Here is a 22757-nt window from a genome sequence, read left to right on the forward strand (position 1 = left end):
CAAGTCTAAATGCGAAAGCCACTTCCTGCCCCTCCGACAGTGCCCACTCCCTCAGCACTGACCCTCCGACAGTGCCCACTCCCTCAGCACTGACCCTCCGACAGTGCCCACTCCCTCAGCACTGACCCTCCGACAGTGCCTGCTCCCTCAGCACTGACCCTCTGACAGTGCCCGCTCCCCCAGGACTGACCCTCCGACAGTGCGGCAATCCCTCAGCACTGACCCTCCGACAGTGCCCCCTCCCTCAGCACTGACCCTCCGACAGTGCCCCCTCCCTCAACACTGACACTTCAACAGCGCCCCCACCCTCAGCACTGACCCTCCGACAGTGCCCGCTCCCTCAGCACTGACCCTCCGACAGTGCCCACTCCCTCAGCACTGACCCTCAAACGGTGCGGCACTCCCTCAGCACTGACCCTCCGACCGTGCGGCACTCGCACAGCACTGACCCTCCGACAGTGCCCAATCCCTCAGCACTGACCGTCCGACAATGCCCGCTCCCTCAGCACTGACCGTCCGACAGTGCCCAGTCCCTCCGCACTGACATTCTGACAGTGCCCACTCCCTCAGCAATGACCCTCCAACAGTGCCCGCTCCCTCAGCACTGACCCTCCGACAGTGCCCACTCCCTCAGCAATGACCCTCCGACAGTGCCCACTCCCTCAGCACTGACCCTCCGACGGTGCGGTACTCGCACAGCACTGACCCTCCGACAGTGCCCACTCCCTCAGCACTGACCCTCCGACAATGCCCGCTCCCTCAGCACTGACCCTCCGACGGTGTGGTACTCGCACAGCACTGACCCTCCGACAGTGCCCACTCCCTCAGCACTGACCCTCCGACAATGCCCGCTCCCTCAGCACTGACCCTCCGACAGTGCCCACTCCCTCAGCACTGACCCTCCGACAGTGCCTGCTCCCTCAGCACTGACCCTCCGACTGTGCCCGCTCCCTCAGCACTGACCCTCCGACAGTGCAGCGCTCCCTCAGCACTGACCCTCCAACAGTGCTCGCTCCCTCAGCACTGACCCTCCGACAGTGCACACTTCGTCAGCACTGACCCTCCGACAGTGCACACTTCGTCAGCACTGACCCTCCGACAGTGTGGCACTCCCTCAGCATTGACTCTCTGACAGTGCCCTCTCCCTCAGCACTGACCCTCTGACAGTGACCGCTCCCTCAGCATTGACCCTCCGACAGTGCCCGCTCCCTCAGCACTGACCCTCCGACGGTGCGGTACTCGCACAGCACTGACCCTCCGACAGTGCCCACTCCCTCAGCACTGACCCTCCGACAATGCCCGCTCCCTCAGCACTGACCCTCCGACAGTGCCCACTCCCTCAGCACTGACCCTCCGACAGTGCCTGCTCCCTCAGCACTGACCCTCCGACTGTGCCCGCTCCCTCAGCACTGACCCTCCGACAGTGCAGCGCTCCCTCAGCACTGACCCTCCAACAGTGCTCGCTCCCTCAGCACTGACCCTCCGACAGTGCACACTTCGTCAGCACTGACCCTCCGACAGTGCACACTTCGTCAGCACTGACCCTCCGACAGTGTGGCACTCCCTCAGCATTGACTCTCTGACAGTGCCCTCTCCCTCAGCACTGACCCTCTGACAGTGACCGCTCCCTCAGCATTGACCCTCCGACAGTGCCCATTCCCTCAGCACTGACCCTCCAACAGTGCCCTCTCCCTCAGCACTGACCCTCCGAGAGTACCCATTTCGTCAGCACTGACCCTCTGACAGTGCCCCCTCCCTCAGCACCAACCCTCCGATAGTGCCTGCTCCCTCAGCACTGACCCTCCGATAGTGCCCGCTCCCTCAGCACGGACCCTCCGACAGCGTCCGCTCCCTCAGCACTGACCCTCCAACAGTGCCCGCTCCCTCAGCACTGACCCTCTGACAGTGCCTGCTCCCTCAGCACTGACCCTCCGACAGTGCCCACTTCGTCAGCACTGACCCACTGACAGTGTGGCACTCCCTCAGCATTGACTCTCCGACAGTGCCCACTCCCTCAGCACTGACCCTCCGACAGTGCCCACTCCGTCAGCACTGACCCTCCAACAGTGCCCACTCCCTCAGCACTGACCCTCTGACAGTGCGGTGCTCCCTCAGCACTGACCCTCCAACAGTGCCCACTCCTTCAGCACTGACCCTCTGACAGTGCCCTCTCCCTCAGCACTGACCCTCCGACAGTGCGGCGCTCCCTCAGCACTGACCCTCCGACAGTGCGGCGCTCCCTCAGCACTGACCCTCCGACAGTGCCCGCTCCCTCAGGACTGACCCTCCGACAGTGCCCACTCCCTCAGCTCTGACCCTCCAACAATGCCCACTCCGTCAGCACTGACCCTCCGACAGCGTGGGCCCACTTTGCCAATGAGCCTGTGGAGAATTCTGTATCTGCCCCATGTCGCTGGATGCCATGCGGGTCTTCCCCTCGGTGTACTTTCCCATCCCTGACGGCGTCGCTCTCTCTGTTTCACTTTGTTGTAGAGTGTGTTCCGAAATTTTGACATTGACCATGATGGCTACATCTCCCAGAAGGAGTTCAGCATCATATCATCCAACTTTCCTTATCTCGACAGATTCAGTATCCTTGATGAAAATAAGTGAGTATCACGCACTGGCTTCCAGCCAAACTCCTGCTCTTCTGATGTTCTTCTTGCTTTGTTGTCCCTCACCCCTGGACATTGCTCCCTCACGGAGAGGATCAGAACTAGGAGGCAATCGTCAGATAATTCCAGACAGCAAGGTGTGGAGCTGGATGAACGCAGCATACCAAGCAGCATCTTAGGAGCACAAAAGATGATGTTTCAGGCCTGCATCCGCTGTACATGTTATGGCTCTCTCTACATTGGGGAAACCAAGCTCAGGCTTGGGGGCCGCTTTGCAGAACACCTCCGCTTGGCTCGCAGTAAACAACTGCACCTCCCAGTCCCGAACCATTTCCACTCCCCCTCCCATTCTTTAGATGACATGTCCATCCTGGGCCTCCTGCAGTGCCACAATGATGCCACCCGAAGGTTGCAGGAACAGGAACTCATATTCCGCTTGGGAACCCTGCAGCCCAATGGTATCAATGTGGACTTCACCAGCTTCAAAATCTCCCCTTCCCCCAATGCATCCCAAAACCAGCCCAACTCGTCCCCATCTCCCTAACCTGTTCTTCCTCTCACCCATCCCTTCCTCCCACCTCAAACCGCACCTCCATTTCCTACCTACCACCTCATCCCGCTCCCTTGACCTGTCCGTCCTTCCTGGACTGACCTATCCCCTTCCCACCTCCCCACCTATACTCTCCTCTCCACCTATCTTCTCCTCCATCCATCTTCAGTCCGCCTCCCCCTCTCTCCCTATTTATTTCAGAACCCTCTCCCCATCCCCCTTTTCTGATGAAGGGTCTAGGCCCGAAACGTCAGCTTTTGTGCTCCTAAGATGCTGCTTGACCTGCTGTGTTCATCCAGCTCCACACTTTGTTATCTCGGATTCTCCAGCATCTGCAGTTCCCATTATCTCTGATCATATAATTCCATTCAGTCATTGATGTAAATGTCTTCACTGTCAGAGTGGGGAGGGGGGGATGCGGGACTCACTCCCACAGGGAGAGGAGGTGAATGTGGGACTCACTCCCATGGGGAGAGGGAGAATGTGGGACTCACTCTCACAGGGAGAGGGGGAGAATGTGGGATTCATTCCCACAGGGAGAGGGGGAGAATGTGGGATTCATTCCCACAGGGAGAGGGGGAGAATGTGGAAATCACTCCCATAGGGGGAAGGGAGAGTGTGGGATTCACTCCCATAGGGAATGGGGAGAGTGTGGGACTCACTCCCATAGGGAATGGGGAGAGTGTGGGACTCAGTTAAATCATTACATTATTCTGAGATGATGCTCTGTGGTCCTAGGATCTCCCACGAGGGGAAATGATGTCTCTCCATCTACCCTCTGCAGCCTCCTACGAATTTTACATGTTCCAGTAAGATCACCTCTCATTCCTCTTAACCTCAGTGAGTACAGGCCCATATTACTCAACCTCTCCTCATCAGTCATCGAGGCCACATTCGACCGAGTGTGGCATCAAGGAGCCCTGGCAAAACTGGAATCAGTGGGTATCAGGGGGCAAACTCCCCGGCGGCTGGAGTTATACCTGACACATAGGAAGATGGTGGTGGGTGTGGGAGGTCAGTCATCCCAGCTCCAGGACATCTCTGCAGGAGTCCCTCAGGGTAGTGTCCTCGGCCCAACCAGCTTCAGCGGCTTCATCAATGACCATCCTCCATGATAATGTCAGAATTGGGGATGTTCACTGACGATCGCTCAATGCTCAGCACCATTCGTGACTCCTCAGATACTGGAACAGTCCGTGTTCACATGCAACAAGATCTGGACAATATCCAGGCTTGGGCTGACAAGTGGCAAGTGACATTCGCGCCACACAAATGCCAGGCTCTGACCATCACCAACAAGAGACAATCTAACCCGTTGCCCTTGACATTCAACAGTGTTACCATCACTGAACCCCCCCCCCACTATCAACATCCTGGGGGTTACCATTGATCAGAAACTCAACTGGACTCACCACATGAACACAGCGGCTACAAGAACAGGCCAGAGGCTGGGAATCCTGCAGCGAATAACTCCCCTCCTGACTCCCCCAAAAGCCTGTCCCACCATCGACAAGTCAGGAGGGTGAGGGGGCGCCCCCCATTTACCCCTGGATGAGTGCAGCCCCAACAACACTCATGAAGCTCGACACCATCCAGGACAAAGCAGCTCCCGCTTTGATTGGCACCACATCCACAAACATCCCACTCCCTCCACCCACCGACGCTCAGTCGCAGCAGTGTGTACCATCTACAAGACGCCCTGCAGCAACTCACCGAGGCTCCTTAGACAGCACCTTCCAAACCCACCACCACTTCCATCCAGAAGGACAAGGGGCAGCAGGTACATGGGAATACCACCCCCTGCACGTTCCCCTCCGAGCCAATCCCCATCCCGACTGGGAAATATATTGCCGTTCCTTCAGTGTCGCTGGGTCAGAATCCTGGAATTCCCTCCCCAAGGGGCATCGTGGGTCTCCCCACAGCACACGGACTGCAGCGGCTCAGGAAGGCAGCTCCTCACCACCTTCTCAATGGGGCAACTGGGGACAGGAGGCATTAAGTACTGGGCCAGGCCAGAGTCGCCCACATCCCACGTGTGGAAGAACAAAGTCCCTCACTGGCTGGGATCATCTGAGTGAATTTTCTCTGGACTGCACCCGAAGCCAAAATAATCTTCATTAGATAAGGGGCCCAAAACTGTCCACAGTATTCCAGCTGTGCTCTGACTAGTGCCGTGTAGAATTTTAGCAGAGCCTCGCTATTTGTCTCTTCCATTCCCTTTGAAATAAACGCCAACGTTTCATTGAGCTTCCCTTTAAGATGCATGCTTTTTAGTGATTCATGAAGGAGAACTCCCAAATCCCTCCATTCTGTAGCTTTCTGCAGCCTTTCTCCATTTAAATAATATTAGGCTCGTCTGTTCTTCCTGCCAAATGCAGAACATCACTATTCCTAACATTATATTCCATCTGTCAGTGTGGCACTGACTAAAATGCCTACATCCACCTCCATTCTCTTGGCGCTGCTATGTGTTTTCCAATTTAATTTTGCATCCTCTGCAAACTTGGTAACTTTCCACATGCAAGTTGGTAGGGATCTGTTGCTAACTGTCCCTATCTTCGATCTCTCTTACAGTGACGGACAGATCAGTAGAGACGAGATGATCGCCTATTTCATGCAGGCAAACTCTCTGCTAAACAGCAAGATGGGATTCATTCACAACTTTGCAGAGACGACCTACCTAAAGCCCACCTACTGCGAACATTGCAAGAACTTCGTGAGTAATTGGCACTGTGAATACGAGACTGTGTGAGATGGGGATTCTGGGCCAGTCAGACAGACCACATTAAACACACACAGCCTGGGATAGACATTCTTATAACAATGATTTCTTAGGCACCTCCAACGGTGCCCGCTCTCTCAGCACCCACCTTCCGACAGTGCCCGCTCCCTCAGCACCCACCTTCCAACAGTGCCCACTCCCTCAGCACTGACCCTCCGACAGTGCCCGCTCCCTCAGCACTGACCCTCCGACAGTGCCCGCTCCCTCAGCACTGACCCTCTGACAGTGCCCGCTCCCTCAGCACTGACCCTCCGACAGTGCAGCGCTCCCTCAGCACTGACCCTCTGACAGTGCCCGCTCCCTCAGCACTGACCCTCCGACAGTGCCCGCTCCCTCAGCACTGACCCTCTGACAGTGCCCTCTCCCTCAGCACTGACCATCCGACATTGCCGACTCCCTCAGCACTGACCCTCCGACATTGCCGACTCCCTCAGCACTGACCCTCCGACATTGCCGACTCCCTCAGCACTGACCCTCTGACAGTGCGGCGCTGTTTCTGAATGAAAGCTATGACATTCTGATCTGTGCCCAGTTGTGGTTCAGCATTGGGAGTTTGAATGGGTTTATTTGTCTGAATGAGCCTCTGTCAGTTTGGTTACTCTTGACCAGTTTGCTGTCCCGGTTTACCTTGGTCCCATGACCTGACTGGACTGTAATGCCCAGTGAGACGTCTGTGTTTACTTGAAACTGCTTGCTCCCGCTCTCCATGTCATTTCCTCTCTTTAAAATCCCGAGCTGACCTACTTTCATTTCCTGAATTTCAGATTTGGGGTCTGTATAAACAAGGCTACAAGTGCAGAGGTAAGAGACAGTGTCAGCAACTGCATATCACTTTAACCCCTCTATCTGTGCATGTCTTTGTGAGTGTGCTTGTGCGCCAGTGTGAGACAGTGTGCGATGCTGGTGTGGCAGAGTCTGTAAACGTTGCTGTGAAGAATACTTTGTGCCACTACAGTGAGTGTTTGTTGCTGTGGGTGTCAGAGAATGTTTACAGTGTGGAAACAGGCCATTCAGCCCAACAGGGCCACACCGCCCCTGCAAACAGCATCCCACCTTAACACATTCCCCTGCCCCTGCATTTCCCCCGACCAATCCACCCTAACCCGCACATCCCTGGGCACTATGGGACAATTTAGCACGGCCAATCCACCCTAACCCGCACATCCCTGGACACTATGGGACAATTTAGCACGGCCAATCCACCCTAACCTGCACATCCCTGGACACTATGGGACAATTTAGCACGGCCAATCCACCCTAACCCACACATCCCTGGGCACTATGGGACAATTTAGCACGGCCAATCCACCCTAACCTGTACATCCCTGGGCACTAGGGGGCAATTTAGCACGGCCAATCCGCCCTAACCTGCACATCCCTGGGCACTATGGGACAATTTAGCACGGCCAATCCACCCTAACCCGCACATCCCTGGACACTATGGGACAATTTAGCATGGCCAACCCACCCTAACCCGCACATCCCTGGGCATTATGGGACAATTTAGCACGGCCAATCCACCCTAACCTGCACATCCCTGGGCACTATGGGACAATTTAGCACGGCCAACCCACCCTAACCCGCACATCCCTGGGCACTATGGGACAATTTAGCATGGCCAACCCACCCTAACCCACACATCCCTGGGCACTATGGGACAATTTAGCACGGCCAATCCGCCCTAACCTGCACATCCCTGGGCACTATGGGACAATTTAGCACGGCCAATCCACCCTAACCCGCACATCCCTGGGCACTACAGGACAATTTAGCACGGCCAATCCACCCTAACCTGCACATCCCTGGGCACTATGGGACAATTTAGCACGGCCAATCCACCCTAACCCGCACATCCCTGGGCACTACAGGACAATTTAGCACGGCCAATCCACCCTAACCCGCACATCCCTGGGCACTACAGGACAATTTAGCACGGCCAACCCACCCTAACCTGCACATCCCTGGGCACTATGGGACAATTTAGCACGGCCAATCCACCCTAACCTGCACATCCCTAGGCACTATGGGACAGTTTAGCACGGCCAATCCACCCTAACCTGTACATCCCTGGGCACTATGGGACAATTTAGCACGGCCAATCCACCCTAACCCGCACATCCCTGGGCACTATGGGACAATTTAGCACGGCCAATCCACCCTAACCTGCACATCCCTGGGCACTATGGGACAATTTAGCACGGCCAATCCACCCTAACCTGCACATCCCTAGGCACTATGGGACAGTTTAGCACGGCCAATCCACCCTAACCCGCACATCCCTGGGCACTATGGGACAATTTAGCACGGCCAATCCACCTTAACCCGCACATCCCTGGGCACTATGGGACAATTTAGCACGGCCAATCCACCCTAACCCACACATCCCTGGGCACTATGGGACAATTTAGCATGGCCAATCCACCCTAACCTGCACATCCCTGGGCACTATGGGACAATTTAGCACGGCCAATCCACCCTAACCCACACATCCCTGGGCACTATGGGACAATTTAGCACGGCCAATCCACCCTAACCTGCACATCCCTGGACACTATGGGACAATTTAGCACGGCCAATCCACCCTAACCTGCACATCCCTGGGCACTATGGGACAATTTAGCATGGCCAACCCACCCTAACCTGCACATCCCTGGACACTATGGGACAATTCAGCACGGCCAACCCACCCTAACCTGCACATCCCTGGGCACTATGGGACAATTTAGCACGGCCAATCCACCCTAACCCACACATCCCTGGGCACTATGGGACAATTTAGCACGGCCAATCCACCCTAACCCACACATCCCTGGGCACTATGGGACAATTTAGCACGGCCAATCCACCCTAACCCACACATCCCTGGGCACTATGGGACAATTTAGCACGGCCAATCCACCCTAACCTGCACATCCCTGGGCACTATGGGACAATTCAGCACGGCCAACCCACCCTAACCTGCACATCCCTGGGCACTATGGGACAATTTAGCACGGCCAATCCACCCTAACCCACACATCCCTGGGCACTATGGGACAATTTAGCATGGCCAATCCACCCTAACCTGCACATCCCTGGGCACTATGGGACAATTTAGCACGGCCAATCCACCCTAACCTGCACATCCCTGGACACTATGGGACAATTCAGCACGGCCAACCCACCCTAACCTGCACATCCCTGGACACTATGGGACAATTCAGCACGGCCAACCCACCCTAACCTGCACATCCCTGGGCACTATGGGACAATTTAGCACGGCCAATCCACCCTAACCCGCACATCCCTGGGCACTATGGGACAATTTAGCACGGCCAATCCACCCTAACCTGCACATCCCTGGGCACTATGGGACAATTTAGCACGGCCAATCCACCCTAACCCACACATCCCTGGGCACTATGGGACAATTTAGCACGGCCAATCCACCCTAACCTGCACATCCCTGGGCACTATGGGACAATTTAGCACGGCCAATCCACCCTAACCCGCACATCCCTGGGCACTATGGGACAATTTAGCACGGCCCATCCACCCTAACCCACACATCCCTGGGCACTATGGGACAATTTAGCACGGCCAATCCACCCTAACCTGCACATCCCTGGGTACTATGGGACAATTTAGCATGGCCAATCCACCCTAACCCGCACATCCCTGGGCACTATGGGACAATTTAGCACGGCCAATCCACCCTAACCTGCACATCCCTGGGCACTATGGGACAATTTAGCACGGCCAATCCACCCTAACCCACACATCCCTGGGTACTATGGGACAATTTAGCAACGGCCAATCCACCCTAACCCGCACATCCCTGGGCACTATGGGACAATTTAGCACGGCCAATCCACCCTAACCTGCACATCCCTGGGCACTATGGGGCAATTTAGCACGGCCAACCCACCCTAAACTGCATACCTTTGGACTGTGGGAGGAAACCGGGGCCCTGGACAAAACCCACACAGGCACGGGGAGAACAAGCAAACTCCACACAAAGAGTTGCCTGAGGGTGGGATTGAACCTGGGCCCCTGTGCCTGTGAGGCATCGCTAAGCACTGATGTGCTGTGTGTGTGTGTGTGTGTGTGTGTGTGTGTGTGTGTGTGTGTGTGCATGTGTGTGATTGTGTTGTGTGTGTATATATGTATGTTTGTGTCTGCATGGGTGAGTGTGTGCATGTGAGAGAGAGAGTTTGTGTCTGTGTGGGTGAGTGTGTGTTTGAGTGTGTGTGTGTGTGTGTGTGTGGTGAGACTGCCTCCTTCTGCCTTATGGTCCATGTCGCTCTGCTCTCTCCCTGCAGCCTGTGGGATTAGCTGCCACAAACAGTGCAAGAGCCTGTTGGTGGTCGAGTGTCGGAAACGCACCAAGAGTATCTGCCTGGACAGTCCAAACCCCACCCTCAGGAGGTCCTTCAGCTTCCCCGTCACCAACCCCAGCCCTGAATCTTCCAATACAGGTGAGGTCACACCCAGGGGAGGGTAGGTTAACTGTCATAAACATACACACACACACACACACACACACACACACACACACACACACACACACACACACACACACACACTCGCACTCACACAAACTCATAATCACACACACGCACAGACACATACACACACACACATACACACACACAGACACACACAGACACACACACAGACACACACATACACACACACAGACACAGACACACAGACACACACACACATACTCAAACTCTAGGATTCTGACCCAGCGACACTGAAGGAACTGCCGATATATTTCCCAGTCGGGATGGGGAGGGGCTCGGAGGGGAACTTGCAGGGGATGGTGTTCCCATGTATCTATCCCACTGCTGTGGCTGAGCGTCGGTGGGTGGAGGGAGTGGGATGTTTGTGGATGTGGGGGGCCAATCAAAGTGGGGGCTGCTTTGTCCTGGATGGCGTCGAGCTTCCTGAGTGTTGTTGGAGCTGCCCCCATCCAGGGGCAAGTGGGGGATGTTCCCTCACCCTCCTGACTTGTGCCTTGTCGATGGTGGGACAGGTGTTGGGGGTGGTGGGGGGGGGCGGTGGGTGGCGGGTGGGGAGGGAGTCTTACTTTAAACAGGAGGAACAAGAGGGAGAGTGGGATGATTAAGTCTTGGGAGACTGGCCACAGGGTAAGATCAGAGCCAAAGCCTCTGGAGACTGGGTTGCTGTTCCACAGGTGATGTTGGGAAGCTGATATCAGATGCTTTGGGACTAGCACGTGCAGTTGGAGAGGGATCAGCGATTTCTAAAGATCACTGCCTCAGAGTGTAATAGGTCAGAAATCACACAGCAGCAGGGTTTCAGTCCCACAGGTTTGTTTGAAATCACCAGCTTTCGAAGCGCTGACCCTTTGTCAGGTGAACTGACCCTCACTTCACCTGATGAAGCAGCAACACTCTGAGCGCTTGTGATTTCAAACAAACCTGTGGGACTGAAACCCTGCTGCTGTGTGATTTCTGACTTTGTCCATCCCAGACTGGCACCAGAAAAGGAAGCTTTTCTTTTTTTTCGAGCCTAATCAGTGAAGAGGTTAAATTTAAGAAGCTTAATCTTTTGCATTTAGTCTTTGTAAATCTATAGTAGTAAGCTGAGGTTATTTTTTTTTTAAAATGAGATTTGATTCTTGTCTGACATTGAATTATTCCACAACAGTATTTTTAAGCGCGGAGGCTGTGCTAAGACTAACTTCTTGAGCAAAGTGTGGGAATTTTAGGTAATTTCTAGGTTTGAGGGTGTAGACTTGCTCATCGAGCCAGTGGTTTGGTTACAAATGTTTTGTCACCTGCTAGGTTACATTATTGGTGCGCTTCTGGCGAAGTGCCAGTGTTCTGTCCCGCTTCTTGTTTCTACTCCTCGGTCTGCCGGGGTGGTTGGAATCACTTCTGGTTCTGTTTCTCAGTGGTTTGTATAACGGGTCCAGCTCAGTGTTTGTCCACAGAGTTCTCGGAATGCCAGGCCTCCAGGAATTCCCTGGTATGTCTCTGCTTGGCCTGTGCCATTATGGATGTGTTGTCCAAGTTGAATTTATGTCCTTCTTTGTCCCTGTGTACTGAGACCAGTGAGAATTGGCAGTGTCTCTTGTGTCTTTATTGTCAGATTTCTTCCAGTTTGGCCTATGCAGTGTTTCTCACAGTCCTTGCAATACCAACTCATCTATAATAGCACGAGCCACACAAAAATATGCCAGGGAATTCCTGGAGAACAGGCATTCCATCATCAAACACACTGAACTGGACCCGATGTACAAACCACTGAGCCAGTGATGCCAGCCATCCCAGCAAACCAAGGCTTAGAAATAACAAACGGGCCAGAACACCAGCGCTTCACCAAAGGCGCGCTGACAATGTTACCGAGCAGGGTGACAAAACATTTATAAGCAAACCCTAACCACTCCCTTGGCACTGACCCTCCCACAGTGCCCACTCCCTCAGCACTGACCCTCCGACAGTGCCCACTCCATCAGCACTGACCCTCTGACAGTACCCGCCCCCTCAGCTCTGACCCTCCAACAGTGCCCACTCCCTCAGCTCTGAACCCTCCGACAGTGCGGCGCTCCCTCTGCACTGACCCTCCGACAGTTCGGGGCTCCCTCAGCACTGACCCTCCGACAGTGCAGCTTTGACGCTCATGATGCTGCAGACTGATGTGAATCTGCCCTCTCCACAGTGACTGAGGAGAAAGTCGAAGACCTGGAGGATGATGTGCAAGATATCCATCTCTGAACTACAGCCCACAACCGGTAGGTCCTCATTCACATGAGGGAGGAAATTGGCACGAACCAGAGCCTCATCGTGACCTGTGAGAGCTTTACTCTGTCTCCAACCCCGTGCTGTCCGTGTCCTGGGGAGGGTTTGATGGGGGACAGTGCAGAGGGAGCTTTACTCTGTATCTAACCCCGTGCGGTCCCTGTCCTGGGAGTGTTTGAAGGGGGGACAGTATAGAGGGAGCTCTACTCTGTATCTAACCCCGTGCTGTCCCTGTCCTGGGGAGTGTTTGATGGGGGACAGTGTAGAAGGAGCTTTACTCTGTATCTAACCCCGTGCTGTCCCTGTCCTGGGAGTGTTTGATGGGGGACAGTATAGAGGGAGCTTTACTCTGTATCTAACCCCGTGCTGACCCTGTTATTAGCAGTGTTTGTAGGCCGGGGTGGGGGGGTGGGGGGGGGCGGTCAGTGTCCTGGGACATTTCCTTTCGGTTTTAAGGAGGAGTGAGATCCCTGTTGCCCCGACACTTGCCAGTGAGTGTGTTGTTGCCAGCTGTCATGTCCTCCTTCCTGTTTCGTTGCAGGCTCCAGCCCTGACGGGTATCGAGGTGGCATCGCTGACCATCTCCCATGCTCAACGTTGGCCATGCCCCTCTCCTGCTCCCTGAGCGACATTCCGTCTTTGGCTGGGATTCGGGGAGCGGGTGCGACCGACACTGAGCCATCGATGGTGGGCCGGAGTGGAGGGTGGACTGGACACACCGACAATGCCAGGGGAGGGGATCGCGCTTCCTGAGCCTCCGGTCGGAACCAACTGGATTCGCCTGTCTGCCCTTACCTAACTCCTGTTCACATTTCTCTGCTGCTAATTGTCACCCTCTGCCTGTTTAGGGGTGGGAGTTGGAGGTGGGTGTGGGGAAGAGGGGTGCCAGGGAGGAAGGGTGGACTTGGAGATGGTGCGGGAAGCCTCCAGATTGGCCAACTCGCCTTCGTTTGGAACTCGTTGGAGTGTTGAGTTGCAGGCTTGCGAATCACCACGCCATTCCTGGGGCTTGAGAATTGGCCTGCATGATTAGATCACCCAGTTTGCGCTGTCGCTCCAGCGTTGAGGTGAAATATTCCAACAGGGCCGCACTCTCTATAGTCAGCAAGTCCCTTCATTCTTCAATGTTGAGAATGATTGGCTTCAGGGATCCTGCCTTGCCTTGGGCCTCTCACTGCACACAGCCCTGGCTTAGAATCAAACTGTCCTCCAACAGAAGGCCACCCCCCTCCTGCATCATCCATGATGGAAGACTCCCCCTCGTCCTCCAGCTTAATTTAAATGTGACCCCTCCTCAGTCACTTTTTCATGAACAATCACATCCTGATCTTCATTGCCCCGATCATAAGTTGTCCAGTCTCTGCATTCCCAGCATCCCTCATCCATCCGAATCCTCTCCAAGGCCTTTGGCTTCCTTCCGAAAGAACTGGGAGCGCAGGGGAGCGTAGACACTCAACATTTCTGCGCCTCTCCACCCCGTTCATTTTCACTTGATGTCGGCCATTTAGTTTGGTCTCCTTTAACCTGAGATGTGGAGCTCGTGGTGCGGGCCTGACGTTTGTCGCGAAGGGACAATCTTTGAGCTTCAGGAGCCTTCCCTGACTTCTGTCGCCATCGTTCTGGAGCTTGTCGGTGTACATTTTCTTCCTGATCCCCTCGGGGAGGGCGTGCTACGAAGCAGAATCCAGCTTCAGACAGCATCCGTTGTACGATCCCTCCAGCCCTCGGCGGCTGGCCCGGGGCGTTTGATCGGGCCTTGTCGATGAGTTTTAATAAAGTGTCGATGGTGATTTAATTCCTGGTCTCTTTTTTTTTTCTTTTAAACTGGAGAAATGGCAAACCCCCCTCGAGAGTGACAGTCGCAACCCCCCCCCCGACCCCCACACCTCAGTGAGCACAACTCAAGAGGTCAAAACTGGAAACCACTGCACTATCGTCAACGTTGCCCATCTCGTGGGTATGGGACGTGGACGTTGTTGGATGGGCTGGTGTTTGTTACGTACCCCTAGTTGTGACCTTCTATTCTGGAGAAGGTGGTAGTGAGCCCCCATCTTGAACCGCTGCAGCCCCCCTCATTGATGCAATAGAGTTTAAGACTATTTTCTGCACCACCGTTGAGCTGGGGGATGGGAGGGAGAAGCTATTAAGCCTCTCAATGACATGAACCTCACGATACCACCGGAGAGGTGAGTGCAGGAGCACGGGGCACTGTGGGTTCACACGTGTTATCCGATGGCAACGGTGGGAAGGCCGTTTGCAAAGCAAGCCGGGTCCTGAGCTTCACCCACCTGAGGGGCACTGAGCTCACTGGCTGAGCCATTCTAAACCCCTCCTGGCTCTTTCCCCCACCTCAGGAAGGAGGCGAGGGTCCCTCGAGAGGGAGACTGACCAGAACGGTTCGAGCGGACAGGGTGAGGGTGGGGGAAGGTGGGCCTCAATCCCCCTCGGAGTGAAGGAGATGGCGGGAGAGGAAGGTTTGGGGGTGGGGGGGGGGGGGGGCGAGATTTGATTGAGGCGGTCACCATGGCGATGGGTTCGTGTAGGGCTGGGAAAGAGAAGTTTGGGTCCCATTGGCTGAGAAGTGGGGGATGAGAATCAGATGACCCCACCCCTTTGTATGGGGTGGTTGGGTGGTGGGGGTGGTAAGGAACTCCCTAGGGCTGTTTTGGGGAGGGGTCAAACTAGTTGGATTGGGGGCATACCCCTTTGACTGCTGGGTATTGGTAGGGCCAACCTTCTTTGGTAAGGGGTACAAGAGGATTTTGGAACCATCCAGTGGAGCCCACAACCCAGGCCTCTCCTTAATGCAGTGGATCCCCCTGGTGATCACCAGTGGTACCTCTGAACCATCACCAACGCCCCCAACCAACCAAAAACTCCAACCAACCCTGCCCATCCATCCAACCCTCGGGATCATTGGATAGGCCACACAGGAACTGGGGTGGGGGTGCGGTGGGGGGGTAGGGTAGAAAAGAACGAGCCTTGGATGTTCTGAGTATGGTTGGGCTTTTATTAAATTTTACGCTGCTCCACCGGCGCCAACATGCTGACCCCCGCCAACCGGCTGGGCCTCCTACAGCCAGCGCCCCCTGCTGGGAGGGCAACTTCTCCTCCTGCCGTCCGCAGCTCAGCGCGGGATTGGGATCGGGGTGGGGGAGGGTGGTGGGGTGCTTGCTGACACGAGCGGTGCTCCCGGTTAGGAGTTTGGCTCGGTGGGGTCCGGGAAACGCGGTTAAAAGCTGCGGTGGAGGCCCAGCACCTTGGCGGCCTTGGTGCGAACGCACGGCGAGACGTCATGGAGCATCATGATGATGGCAACGCAGACGTTGTCATCGGTGCTGGCCTCCACGTACTCCTTGGGCAGGTTCTGCAGGATGAAGCCGGCCAGGATGACGGCGTTGCCCCGGATCTCGGGCAGCATGCTCTTGAAGAAGGACATGCTGCTGTTGAGGTAGAGGCCGATCCTGTCGGAGAACTCACTGACGATGACCTTGCTAAGCTCGGCGATGAACTCCCAGTACCGCACGTTGGCCTGTTCCAGCAGCTCGCCCTGGAAGATGGCACCGGGTCCCTCAGGGCACAGGTGGGGGCCTACCATCTGCAGCACCGACTTGCAGGCCCTCACCACATCGGGGCTGTTGTCATTGAGGTGTAGCACCAGGCTCACCAGGCTGGAGTGTACGTGCTCCAGGAAGGCAGGCTCGGGCTGCCTGCCCCCGAAACGCGCCAGACTCCCGAAGACGGAGAAAGCGGCCGCCCGCAGCTTCTCGCTCTCGTTCTCGAAGAACGGCTCCACGGTGCCGATGATGCTGGGCAGGATGGGCCGCACGTGGGCCGAGTCCAGCCGTGCCAGCACCTTGACTAGGCCCGCCATGGCCTCCAGCACGATCAGGTCGTTGAGATCCGTCTTCTCGTCCATGCCACCCACCATGGCGGCCAGCAGCTTCTCGGCGTAGCGCGGGATCTCCTGCGGGGCACCCAACGCCACGTTGCCCAGGCCCCGGATAGAGAGCCAGTGGATGGTGGGTGACACATCGTCCAGGCTCCGAAGCAGGCTGCTCACCAGCGACTCGGTCACCTTCAGCTCCTGGACAGTGGGCAGCGCCAACAGCTCGCCAAAGAACACCGCCACGGTCACCCGCTGGTGCTCATGGATGTTGCTCAAGATGGGCGCCAGGAAGCGGATGGTGTCCGGCAGGTAGGAGGCACCGTGCTTGCCCGAGGCCCGGGCCAACAGCGCCACCCCCCGCTGGTGGTCCTCGTGGCTCTTCAGGAGGTCCCAGCCACCCTCATCCTCCATGATGGTGGCCACTTCCTCCGTCTTGCCACGGGACAGCAAGAGCTTGAGGGCCTCCAGCGAGGAGTCCCAGACGTTGATGTTGGGCGTGTTCTGCAGCTGCAGAGAGAGTTTCTTTTTCTTGGAGACGCCCCTACCCTGGAGCTCGGACATCCTCTCGTTCACGATGAAGCTCAGGTAGAGCAGCAGGGTGCCGAAGAGCTTGGGGTACAGGTTAATCACCGCCTCCACGGACTCGGGATTGGAGACCATCTCGGTGAGGGCGTAGATGACCGCCACGGTCTCCGAGGTGCCGGTGGAGGGTTGGCGCTTGGCGCTGCTCTCCTTGCGATCATCGTGGGACAGGTAATCATTGATCTTGCCCAGCAGGTAGTCCATGGTGGTGGTGGCCAGCTTGGCCTCGCGCGCTAATGACTGCCAGATGGCGCTGGTGTACTTGTCGTAGGGCAGGGGCCGGAAGAGGAGGTAGGAGAGGACACCAGGCAGGCACTGGGAGGTCAGGATGGAGATGAAGTGAATGACCGAGAACCTGACCTGCTCCAGCGTGATGGTCTGCATGCGCGACTGCAGGTTGCTGAGGATCTCGGGGATGTGGTCCTTCAGGCCTTCGCCATGCTTGCGTACCAGGGTGTTCATCACCACTGAGGTGGCACTGGAGCAAGTGGCGTGGTAGTCCGAGAGGCCCTCGAACAGGGCAAACAGCAACGAGCGCAGCTGGTCATGGGGCAACTTGTTGGAGATGATCTTGGCGATGTCGTAGCAGATCTGGAAGAGGATGTGGCTGTCTGGGTTCTGCAGCTGCTCCTTAATGTTGCCGAGGTGGTCGACGAGGTTGTCCGGCTGATTGACTACACAGCCCTCGTACCGTATCTGGATGTACAGCAGGTTGTACAGGCTGTCCATGGCCATGTAGCGAATGGACAACACCGGGTCAGCACAACGGGGCACAAAACACCCGACCAGGAGGCCCAGGTTGTGGAAGGTGCTGACGTTGACCGACTTGAAGCGGTCCCGGTAGAAGACAAGCAGGGCCAGCATGGCCTCCACGGCCCTCTCCCGCTCGTGGTCCTTGGTGGAGGTCATCCACTCCTGCACGTGCTTGAAAATGAACTCCAGGCCCTCGGAGCTCAGGTTCTGGCTCAGGAACTCCTTCAGCAATTCGTGGAGGGCAGTGATGGTCTCCGTGTGGAGCACCTCACGCTCCTTCAGCTTCCTGGTGTCCTTACGCTTGTCATTGTCCAGGGGTGGGAAGCTGAAGACGGCCTCCAGGCAGGAGCGGATCAGGTCCGACGACTCCACCTCATTGAGACGGGGCTCCAGGCGAACGAGGTGGGTGCAGGCGTTGATGGCAGACTGGCGCACCCTGGTCTTCAGGTGGGCCTTGGACTCGCTGGCAATCAGGTCCTGCATGTAGGAGAGGACCTCCTCGCGCCGGTTGAACTTGAACTGGTGCCTGCCCTTATTGGCATAGACAGCCTTGGCGATCAGGGTCACGGCCTTGATCAGGGTCAACTTGATCATCAGGTCTTTGGTCTCCACCCTGATGCCCAGCACCTTGGTGTTGGAGAGGCTGAGGATGTGGTCAAGGATGTGCATCTCCACCCGCTGAAGGATGAGGCCCTCGGGGGCGTACAGCGCCACGTAGCCGTAGCACAGGATGAGGGTGCTCTTAACCCGCTCCATATCGCCGTCCAGCTTCTCCTTCAGGATGTTGAAGAAGCTTGCCGTCTTCTTCACAATGTCCATCTTGACAAAGTCATCCAGCTTGGCCAGTGTGTCGTCCAGGTGGGTCATGGCGCAGAAGCCGATGCCCGTGGCCAAGCCCTCGCGCTCCAGCGCCTCGTTGTGCTGGACGCTGAGTAGCATCTCCTGCAGCTCATTGTTAATGACGTCCTTGTTGTTGGTCTGGCCCAGCACGATGCCCACGCACTTGTAGAGGAACGCCTTCTCCCGCGGGTAGCTGTGGTAGTTGTGGATGTGCTGGGTCATCTCCTCACTCAGCTCCCACGTCCACTTCTCGTCGGTGATGGTCTCCAGGGTGCGGGACAGGAAGAAAAAGAGCTTGTCCTCCCACAGCTTCTGGGGCAGAGTGTCCTCCCGGTGCTCGGCCAGGAACTGGCTGAGCTGGGGCAGCTCCTCGTCCCAGAGTTTCACCACGTCCAGGTGGATGTTGGGGCTGAGAACCTGCAGCAGGTTCAGGGCCGCTAGGCCCCTGCCTTGGCCGCTGTAGGGCAAGGCAGAGACTGCCAGCAGGCGCGCCAACAGGGTGTGGGGTTTGGGCAGCCCCAGCCTCTCATTGTAGTTCAACAGCACGTACTGCAGGCTCTGCCGCCTCTTCCGGTTGCCCACCTGCTCCAGGCAGCGGCAGACCACCGCCAAGGCATTGGTGTGTTGCACTGGCGAGACAAACTCCAACAGGAAGGGCCACAGCACGTCGTCCATCCTGTCCAGCGTCACCAAGAAGCTGAGGATGCCCTCGCAGAGCTCGCGCAGGTCTTCATCCCTCACCTCGTCTGAGTCCGGGGCCTGGTGGTGGTGATGGTGACGGCGCCCGGGTCCTTCCTCGGGGACCAGGGCGCACTGCTGGACGAGGAAGTCCACCAAGATAGAGCCTCCTTCCAGCTGCAGGTAACCGTGCTCGCCCATGGTGCTGATGACCTGGGCGGTCACCTTCTTGACCTTGTTGTCGCCGTCCTGCAGTGACTGCTTCATGCCGCTGACGATCAGCGCCTTCTTGCTCTCCAGGGCCTTGTACCCGCTGCCCACCACGTGGTTGAGCACCGTTAGCGTCCCCACCCGTGCCTTGTCGTTGTTGCTGGATAGTTTCTGCAGCAGAAACTTGACCAGGGCGTCGATGGAGACGTGCGACAGGATGGTGAAACACTGTAGCACCTCCTGCTGATTGCGGGCACTGAGTGGGTCCTGACAGTCGACGGGCAGGCAGATCTGGTGGTGCAGCTGGGGCAGCAGGCTGTCCATCTGGGTCTCCGGCACGTGGCTGGTGACTTCGACTGCGGCCTCCAGGATGTGGCGCAGGCACTGGGTGACGTGGTAGGGCTCACAGCGCTTCTTGTAGAGGCCCAGGATGCTGATTATGAGGCGTGGTAACTCATCGTCCATGCGGTCAGGGGGCAGGAGGTGCACCATGTGACTGAGGGCCACCACGATGGCCGAACGCAGCTTGGCATCCTTGTTACGTAGCCACATGCCAAATAAGACCTTGTAAGCAGCGTAGATCTCGGGGGCGAAGGCATCCCGGCTCAACACAGGCTTAGAGGCCTTGTCTGCTGTTGCCAGGTACTCCAGGATGCTCTTGCTGAAGAGGCCCATGGCCGAGGTGAAGGCCCACTTCATGTTGTCTTGCTTGATCATGTGGAACAAGGGCAGCATGGTCTGCAAAGTGGTGGTCAGGTAGGGCACGACTCCATGTACGTTGGCCACCGAGAGGTTGGCCAGGGTCTGCACCACAAAGAACTGCGGCACCACGCCCGGCTGCAGCTTCTGCAAGATGTCCTCCAAGATCTCGTCGGTGAACCGGGTGCCCAGCGCCACCAGCAGGTTGCTGGCCGCCTCCTTCCAGCCCAGGGCCGACTCGCTGGACTTGATCATCTCCTCGGACGCCAGGTTGATGATCTTCTTGGCCAGCGGCTGGCCGAGCTGGCTGATGTTGTCGCGCACGATGCGCTCCATGCACTGCAAGATGACGGTGCGGTGGCCCTGCACTAGCTGGCTGTGCTTCAGCAGGAAGTCGAAGCAGGCGCTCAGCACCTGCTCGGTATTGTGGCAGCCGAGCTCGTACAGAGACTGCGAGATCTGGCGCCGCACGCCGTCATCTTTGTCGAACGCCGCGTCCGTCAGCGCCACCAGGGAGGCCTCTGCCTTGCATGACTCCAACTTGCACACTTCCATGGCTTGGGGAGCAGGCTGTCTGGCTGATGCTCTGAATTTTGGCCCTGCCCCCCCTCTCTCTCTCAAAATGGCCGCCGTCGGCCAACGCTATCTTTTTGACGCCGCTTCCCAATTCTACTCCCACCTCCAAAGGAATAAGAGATGGGCCCCCTCCCACCCCCCCCCCACCTCCCCCCCTCCACCTGTCCGCTCCTTTCTACCTCACCGGAATAGAGCCTCACCCATTTCCTCACCTTGCGCCCCCACCCCACCCAACCCCGCACTCGCGCCCTCTGTTACTCCTGTGTCCCCCTCCCCCCCCACAACCAGCTCACGTCACCCTCCCCATTAAAAATTCACACCTTGCGAGGGTCTAGCCTCTCTGGGCCAGTTCCCGCCCGCACCCTCCCACCGCCCCCCCGCCAGCCCGCCGCTGCCTTCCGTTGACGTAGGCCCCGCGGATGAAACCGGTACAAGGCCAAAGTCCGTCCTCGACAGGCCCCAGGACGTCAAACCCCGTTGGCCGTGCCACTCTCCCCGGGCTCTCTCCTGGGGCTGGGCAGCTCCATTGTGAGATCACCTTCGACTGTGAGCTTGCTGGGCCGTGGCCATGTTTTATTGCACTGCATTGTGACGTCGCCCTTACCCCGACCCCAACCCCCCCCCCCCCCCACCCCCACCCCCACCCCACCACCCCCCAGCTCCCTCACTCACTCTCCCTCTTGGCTCTCCCAGACTCTCGGCCCATCCTCCCTCCACAACCACCACCAGCGTCAAAAAGGGTGAAGGAGAATAACCAGAAATTTGACGCCAAATGTGCAGGAGCAAAATTCCTTCAAGGTAAAGAAATGGGGGTTCAGCACGCTTGCCTTCATTGCTCAGTCCTCTGAGTATGGGAGTTGGGACATCACCTACAGGACGTTAGTGAGGCCTCCTCTGAAGTTTTGGTTGCCCAGTTATAGGAAGGATACTATTAAGCTGGAGAGAAGGGATTTACCATTATGTTGGCCGACTATGAATTGACATAATTATTATAAAATCATGTAAACCCTACAGTGTGGAAGCAGGCCATTCTACCCATCGAGTCCACATTGACCCTCCGAAAAGCTTCGTAAACCGACTCACACCCCTTCTACCCTATCCTCGTAATCCTGCATTTCCCACGGCTTATCCACCCTAACCTGCACATCCCTGGGCACTATGGGACAATTTAGCACGGCCAATCCACCCTAACCTGCACATCCCTGGGCACTATGGGACAATTTAGCACGGCCAATCCACCCTAACCTGCACATCCCTGGGCACTATGGGACAATTTAGCATGGCCAATCCACCCTAACCCGCACATCCCTGGGCACTATGGGACAATTTAGCACGGCCAACCCACCCTAACCCGCACATCCCTGGGCACTATGGGACAATTTAGCACGGCCAATCCACCCTAACCCGCACATCCCTGGGCACTATGGGACAATTTAGCACGGCCAATCCACCCTAACCCGCACATCCCTGGGCACTATGGGACAATTTAGCACGGCCAATCCACCCTAACCCGCACATCCCTGGGCACTAGGGGACAATTTAGCACGGCCAACCCACCCTAACCCGCACATCCCTGGGCACTATGGGACAATTTAGCATGGCCAATCCACCCTAACCTGCACATCCCTGTGCACTATGGGACAATTTAGCACGGCCAACCCACCCTAACCCGCACATCCCTGGGCACTATGGGACAATTTAGCACGGCCGATCCACCCTAACCCACACATCCCTGGACACTATGGGGCAATTTTGAGTGGCCAATTTACCCTAACCTGCACATCATTGGACTGTGGGAGGAAACCAGTGCATCCAGGTGGAGTAATATAGG

The 22757-nt window shown here is 56.7% G+C and overlaps 2 protein-coding genes across 7 annotated transcripts in view; one reads left to right on the plus strand and one right to left on the minus strand.

Annotated features, from left to right (window-relative positions):
• The window catches only part of LOC125449209 (RAS guanyl-releasing protein 2-like), a 70577-nt gene extending 56095 nt beyond the window's left edge, over positions 1 to 14482 (plus strand). For all 6 annotated transcript variants that reach the window (XM_048524896.2, XM_048524897.2, XM_059641547.1 and 3 more), the window contains 6 exons: positions 2494 to 2609; positions 5740 to 5881; positions 6712 to 6748; positions 10249 to 10404; positions 12620 to 12692; positions 13241 to 14482. In XM_048524896.2, the coding sequence (XP_048380853.1) occupies positions 2494 to 2609; positions 5740 to 5881; positions 6712 to 6748; positions 10249 to 10404; positions 12620 to 12675 (507 nt within the window). In that variant the 3' untranslated portion in view covers positions 12676 to 12692; positions 13241 to 14482. The remainder of the gene's footprint in view (positions 1 to 2493; positions 2610 to 5739; positions 5882 to 6711; positions 6749 to 10248; positions 10405 to 12619; positions 12693 to 13240) is intronic.
• A 1276-nt stretch (positions 14483 to 15758) lies between these two features.
• LOC125449208 (maestro heat-like repeat-containing protein family member 1) lies at positions 15759 to 21017 on the minus strand. The gene has a single exon (XM_048524895.2). The coding sequence runs from the start codon at positions 20903 to 20905 to the stop codon at positions 15932 to 15934; it is 4974 nt and encodes a 1657-aa protein (XP_048380852.1). The 5' UTR covers positions 20906 to 21017; the 3' UTR covers positions 15759 to 15931.
• Positions 21018 to 22757: the final 1740 nt, after the last annotated feature.

The sequence above is a fragment of the Stegostoma tigrinum genome, chromosome 42, assembly GCF_030684315.1.
Source record: "Stegostoma tigrinum isolate sSteTig4 chromosome 42, sSteTig4.hap1, whole genome shotgun sequence".
NCBI lineage: Eukaryota > Metazoa > Chordata > Chondrichthyes > Orectolobiformes > Stegostomatidae > Stegostoma > Stegostoma tigrinum.

What these genes read in the sequence shown, in the direction of transcription:
- LOC125449208 (XM_048524895.2), bottom strand. Translation starts at nt 20,905, where the DNA reads ATGGAAGTGTGCAAGTTGGAGTCATGCAAGGCAGAGGCCTCCCTGGTG.